The 7,368-nt window shown below is 47.5% G+C and overlaps 1 protein-coding gene across 2 annotated transcripts in view; it reads right to left on the bottom strand.

Annotated features, from left to right (window-relative positions):
• Positions 1–6,107, bottom strand: part of LOC120913608 (protein FAM162B-like) — a 19,336-nt gene extending 13,229 nt beyond the window's left edge. For both annotated transcript variants that reach the window (XR_005743543.1, XM_040323680.1), the window contains exon 1: positions 5,842–6,107. Coding sequence is in view for 1 of the 2 variants with exons in the window: in XM_040323680.1 (XP_040179614.1) it covers positions 5,842–5,992 (151 nt within the window). In the remaining variant the exon portion in view is untranslated. The remainder of the gene's footprint in view (positions 1–5,841) is intronic.
• Positions 6,108–7,368: the final 1,261 nt, after the last annotated feature.

Raw genomic sequence — 7,368 nt, 5'->3', positions numbered from 1 at the left:
GTGAAGGAGGATCCGAGGATGGCTGACCAAGAAAGGTAAGTGCCAGGCGGGGGGGGGGGGGGCACAATCTGGCAGCATTTTAGGGGCAAACTGGCGGCAATTGATGGGCACAGTGGCAACAATTGATGGGTAAAGTGATTGATGGGCACAGTGGCGACAATGGCATGGCACGAATGGAACGAATTATGCTCGCAATCCAAGGTTTTATTTTATAAAAGATCAGAGGAACAAATAACTATAAAGGGGTGGACAGCACAGAAATATGAATAATAATGTGAGAAAAAACACATAATAGGGGCTACAGGTATCGAAAAGAACTTGCTTGAAAAATTGATCTGGGGATCTGATTTTTTTTTTCTTCTGGCGAATATTCTGTTAGTCAATCTCTCAGTTTTCATCCTTAGGCCCCGTACACACGAGAGAATTGATCCGCTGACCGGTTTCAGCGGATAGATCCCCTGGTGTGTACAATCCAGCGGATCTGTTTCAACTGATTTTTGTCCCCGGGGATGGATTTCCAGCGGATAAAAATTTCCTAACATGCTAAGAAATCTATCCGCTGGATTCCATTCCAACGGATTGATCCACTGGTCTGTACAGACTCACCGGATCAATCCGCCCGAATCCATCCCCCGCATGCGTCGTAATGATTCGACGCATGCGTGGAAGTCCTTATATCACAGCGTCGCGTACGTCGCCGCGTCATCATCGCGGCGACGGCGCGACGCTACACCGCGGACGGAATTCCGCTGGGATTTTGATCTCCTGGTTAGTACAACCAGGAGATCAAAATCCGCCAGAGGATTTATCCGCGGAAACGGTCCGGAGGACCGTTTCCGCGGATAAATCCTCTCGTGTGTACTAGTCATTAGAGAACGATACATCATACACACACACACACACACCCATACATACATCATCTGTACCTAGGAGCCCCGGTTCAATCTTATCTGCCACTGTCACATGTGTATTTTATGAATGAATAAGCTTTCAGTAGTTTGCTTGTGAAATTATAGTTTGTACAAAAGGTACAACTGTCTTCTGCACATAAATAGTAAATAAATAAAAAATATGGAGCTGTCATTACTGGCCTCTCCTGAAAATGTTATTAGCTTGGCAGCCGTGCTGTTTTTAATCGTCTGTCTTCATTACCCTAACCCAGAATAAGTCTATGGAAAGGGACTTTTTTTTTCAAATTTTCCAGATATTAATACTTTTCTTGATCAGCGACTTGAAAAATATTACAAGTGTGTCAACGCCCAGGCAACTAGAATTACAGTAGGTGACCAGTGGCTGGCCCCAGTGGCAAGGATAGATGTTCTTTTCCCGGGGCAAATAATAATTTTGCCCCACCCAAGAGAGAAGATCTCCATCCACACACCCCCAGCCTCCTGCCCAGAGAGAGATGCTCAAGTGTAATAAATACATAAACAAGCCAAGGGATGGTAATAATAATAATATGTATTGTATATTAGTCATTTCAAAGTTTTAGTCATAGTAACTCACTGCACATGTAGCATGAAGGCCTACACAATCACTGCGTAGGTGAGGTATAAATGAGAAGATTGTAAGCCTTACTTTTATAGCTGACTAGGAAAAGCACCACTGGGAAAGAAGTGAACCAAGCGTCAGTGTCTGTGTCAGTAGAACAGAGAATGATGTCATTAGAGCAGAGGATAAAGCAGGGGACGGTGTCTGTAGGGCAGAGGACGCTGTCTGTAGGGCAGAGGGCGCTGTCTGTAGGGCAGAGGGCGCTGTCTGTAGGGGAGAGCGCGCTGTCTGTAGGGGAGAGCGCGCTGTCTGTAGGGGAGAGCGCGCTGTCTGTAGGGGAGAGCGCGCTGTCTGTAGGGGAGAGCGCGCTGTCTGTAGGGGAGAGCGCGCTGTCTGTGGGGGAGAGCGCGCTGTCTGTGGGGGAGAGCGCGCTGTCTGTGGGGGAGAGCGCGCTGTCTGTGGGGGAGAGCGCGCTGTCTGTGGGGGAGAGCGCGCTGTCTGGGGGGGAGAGCGCGCTGTCTGTGGGGGAGAGCGCGCTGTCTGTGGGGGAGAGCGCGCTGTCTGTGGGGGAGAGCGCGCTGTCTGTGGGGGAGAGCGCGCTGTCTGTGGGGGAGAGCGCGCTGTCTGTGGGGAAGAGCGCGCTGTCTGTGGGGAAGAGCGCGCTGTCTGTGGGGAAGAGCACGCTGTCTGTAGGGGAAGAGCACGCTGTCTGTAGGGGAAGAGCACGCTGTCTGTAGGGGAAGAGCACGCTGTCTGTAGGGGAAGAGCACGCTGTCTGTAGGGGAAGAGCACGCTGTCTGTAGGGGAAGAGCACGCTGTCTGTAGGGGAAGAGCACGCTGTCTGTAGGGGAAGAGCACGCTGTCTGTAGGGGAAGAGCACGCTGTCTGTAGGGGAGAGCACGCTGTCTGTAGGGGAAGAGCACGCTGTCTGTAGGGGAGAGCACGCTGTCTGTAGGGGAGAGCACGCTGTCTGTAGGGGAGAGCACGCTGTCTGTAGGGGAGAGCACGCTGTCTGTAGGGGAGAGCACGCTGTCTGTAGGGGAGAGCACGCTGTCTGTAGGGGAGAGCACGCTGTCTGTAGGGGAGAGCACGCTGTCTGTAGGGGAGAGCACGCTGTCTGTAGGGGAGAGCACGCTGTCTGTAGGGGAGAGCACGCTGTCTGTAGGGGAGAGCACGCTGTCTGTAGGGGAGAGCACGCTGTCTGTAGGGAAGAGCACGCTGTCTGTAGGGAAGAGCACGCTGTCTGTAGGGAAGAGCACGCTGTCTGTAGGGAAGAGCACGCTGTCTGTAGGGAAGAGCACGCTGTCTGTAGGGAAGAGCACGCTGTCTGTAGGGAAGAGCACGCTGTCTGTAGGGAAGAGCACGCTGTCTGTAGGGAAGAGCACGCTGTCTGTAGGGAAGAGCACGCTGTCTGTAGGGAAGAGCACGCTGTCTGTAGGGGAGAGCACGCTGTCTGTAGGGGAGAGCACGCTGTCTGTAGGGAAGAGCACGGTGTCTGTAGGGGAGAGCACGCTGTCTGTAGGGGAGAGCACGCTGTCTGTAGGGGAGAGCACGCTGTCTGTAGGGGAGAGCACGCTGTCAGTAGAGGAGAGATTGGTGCTAGTTGGGCACTGCAATGTGGTCACAGAGAAGGCAAAGGGTTGGGAAACATGTGACATACATGGTGAACAATATATCCCAGGGAAGTAATTATTGCATGTAGGGAATATAAAATGTTCTATATAAGTTGTAGCATGTAGGGAGAGTATTTTGCCCTATTATTATATATAGCTCTTCATTACGTGCTAAAACGAAAACAATATAATACATAACAAAACATAACAAAACATTGCCTGAATAACAATAACAATAATAAGTAATGCACTAAGCATGTTTGGAATACAAAGTTTGTGCCCAAGGACTCCCCCAGCAGAGGACGATTATCGTGGACTCGGCTGGCCAACGGGGAAACACGAGCCACACGGAAATGCAGGGTGGAGGTGCTCTGGGTAAATGGAGAGGTTTGTGTGATTAGAGCTGAGGATAGACGGTGTGGGGAACATGTGCCGCTCACACTGGGGATGGCAGTAGTGGGGACAAGCTAGATTATCTTTACAGGAACCAGCGGCACCCCTCACAATGCAGCACCTGGGGTAGAAGATTGCCTGGTCTGATGAGTCTCAATTTCAGCTGCGACATTCAGATGGTAGGGCCAGAATTTGGCGTAAACAACATAAAAGCATGGATCCGTCCTGCCTTCATCAGAAGTTCAGGTTGGTGATGGAATGGTGTGGGGGATGTGGTGTGGCACACTTTGGACCCCTTAGTACCAACTGAGCATCATTTAAAACATCACGGCCTACCTGAGTATTGTTGCTGACCATGTCCATCCCTCTATGACAGTGATATGCAATTAGCGGACCTCCAGCTGTTGCAAAACTACAAGTCACATCATGCCTCTGCCTCTGGGTGTCATGCTTGTGGCTGTCAGAGTCTTGCTATGCCTCATGGGATTTGTAATTCTGAAACAGCTGGAGGTCCGCTAATTGCATATCCCTGCTCTATGACTACAGTGTACTCATCTTCTGATGGCTCCTTCCAGCAGGATGATGCACCATGTCAAAGATCAAATCATCTCACCACTGGTTTCTTGAACATGACAATGAGGTCACTGTACTCCAATGGCCTCCACAGTCACCAGATCTCAATCTAACAGAGCACCTTTGGGATGTGGTGGAACGGGAGATTTGCATCGTGGATGTGCAGCCGACAAATGTGCAGCCGCTGTGTGATGCTATCATGTCACTATGGACCAAAATCTTTGAGGAATGTTTCCAACACCTTGCTGAATCTATTCTGCGAAGAATGAAGGCAAAAAAGGGTCCAACCCGGTACTAGCAAAGTGTACCTAATAAAGTGGCTGATGAGAGTATTAATACAAATGATATATACACACACACACACACACACACACACACACACACACACACACACACACACACACACATATATATATATAAATACACACACACACACATTGGGGCAGATCCACAGAGATCTGCACCCGCGCAGCATATCAGAGATACGCTACGCCGCCGTAACTTTTCCGGCTTTGGTTCGAATCCTGAAAGATTGCGCGCCGAAAGTTACGGCGGCGTAGTCTATCTCTGGCGGCGTAACGACGCGTAATTCAAATCGCCGATTAGGGGGCGCGTTTCATTTAAATGAAGCGCATCCCCGCGCCGAATGAACTGCGCATGCTCCGTTTCTAAATTTCCCGCCGTGCATTGCGCTAAATGACGTTGCAACAACGTCATTTTTTTTAACTTAGACGTAAATTACGTCCATCCCGATTCACGAACGACTTACAGAAAAAAAATTAAAAAATTAAAAATAAACGCGGGAACGACGGCCATACTTAACATGGCAGATCTAACTATACGCAACGAAATACAAGCTTTATATATACGCCGGAAAAAGCCGACTAGAGATGCCGTAAAAAAATGCGCCGGCCGCTCGTACGTTTGTGGATCGCCGGAAATAGCTAATTTGCATACCCGACGTGGAAAACTACGTGAACGCCACCCAGCGGACGCCGAAGTATTGCATCTTAGATACGAAGGCGTACACCTGTCGGATCTAACCCAGATGCCGTCGTATCTTGTTTTGAGGATTCAAAACAACGATACGACGCGGGTAATTTGAAAGTACGCCGGCGTATCAGTAGATACACCGGCGTGCTCTCTCTGTGGATCTGCCCCATTATATATATATATATATATATATATATATATATATATATATATATATATATATATATATATATATATATATATATATATATATATACATATACATATACACACATATACATACACATACACACACCTGTATACACACACACATATAAATGTGTGCAATATTAGTATATATTACATTAATATACAATGTGTGTATATATATATTTTTTTTATTTACTGTGTGCTTGCTTTCTTTATTGCGTGGCAGCAAATAAAACAAAAATGTCGTAAAGTGCAGCAAAAAGTACATTATAGACATATTGCTGTTGTAAAGCGATGCACAAACTGTTGGCGCTATATAAATCTTGTATAATAATAATAATAAATAATATGTGTAATATTTTTACCCCCGATCTTCACTAAAGACCACTTCCCAGCCCCTTCAGCCATCAGAGATAAAAGCACAATTTCCCCATTCATACGCGGACGCAGATTGCGATGAACGTGGGAGAAAGTCACGGTGGGATTAGCGGGTGACGCATTTGAGGGCATCCAGTTGTCATTCTCAGTGAGACATCTGCCCACCTATCACCTATCTAGATGTAAATACAGAATGATCTCTTGTACTTACCTCCCTGTGCCTGATTGGCAGTCACTTTGGGTTGGAGGTCATTGGCATTGTGGCTGTAGGGCCTCCTGTAGAGTAGAGTTCTGCTCCCTGGCTGCACAGCACAGACATTTCTGAGCAGAGATGACACAGAGGCCAGGCTGAGTCTGGACATGGTGTACAGAGGAGAGGAAGGGCAGCCCAATGTATACAGAGGAGTCCTGAGTGTCAGTCTGCTCAACTCTCCTCTGACTAGCTTCCGCCCTGACAGTGTGCAGTGAAGGAAAAGGCAGGAAGTCTGATCTCTGTCATCTCATTGGTTGGCTGTTTGCTGAGTCATGATAGCTCAGTCTGGACAGGATCAGGGGAAGGGGCACACAGCCGGAGTACACATACAGAGCATATATATATTACACATACATTACATATACACAGCACATACATTACACATACCCAGCATATATATTACACATACACAGCACATACATTACACATACAGAGCATATATATTACACATACACAGCACATACATTACACATACACAGCATATATATTACACATACATTACACATACAGAGCATATATATTACACATAAACAGCACATACATTACACATACCCAGCATATATATTACACATACATTACACATATACATTACACATACACAGCACATACATTACACACACACAGCACATACTTTACACATACATTACACATACAGGGCCAGATCTATAGATCCGCTCGTTCTACGTGATTTAAGATCCGCTCCCGCAAGTTTAGGAGGCAAGTGGCTAATTCACAAACCACTTACCTCCAAACTTGCGACGGCGGATCCTAAATCCCCCAGCGGAATTCAAATTCCGCCGCTAGGGGAGTGTCATATTTAAATCAGGCGCGTTCCCGCGCCGATTTAAATGCGCATGCGTCGTCCAGGGAATTTCCCGCCGTGCATTGCTCCCACTGACGTCACTAGGACGTCAGTGGTTGCGACGTGAGCGGGACTTGCGACGCGCGTGTTCGTGAATCGGCGTACGCAAACGACGTAGGAAAATTCAAATTCGACGCGGGAACGCCGGCTATACTTAACATTGGCTGCGCCTGATAAAAGAAGGGGTAAGTATACGACGGAAAACCGCTACGGAAACGACGTAAGAACACTGCGACAGGTCCGCGTACGTTCGTGAATTTGCGTATCTCGCTGATTTACATATTATTTATCGTAAATCAGCGGGAACGCCCCCGGCGCCATTTTTAAATTGAAAAAAAGATCCGACAGTGTAACACATTGTAACACTGTCGGATCTAGCCCTATCTATGCGTAACTGATTCTATGAATCAGGCGCATAGATAGGACCAGTGTAAGTCAGAGATACAATGGTGTATCTGTAGATACACCGTCGTATCTCTTTGTGAATCTGGCCCACACAGCACATACATACACAGCACATACATTACACACACACAGCACATACTTTACACATACATTACACATACACAGCACATACATACACAGCACATACATTACACATACAGAGCACATACATTACACAT

Source organism: Rana temporaria, chromosome 9 (assembly GCF_905171775.1).
Source record: "Rana temporaria chromosome 9, aRanTem1.1, whole genome shotgun sequence".
In the NCBI taxonomy this organism is placed as follows: Eukaryota; Metazoa; Chordata; class Amphibia; order Anura; family Ranidae; genus Rana; species Rana temporaria.
This window is presented reverse-complemented; position numbering and strand designations above follow the sequence as displayed.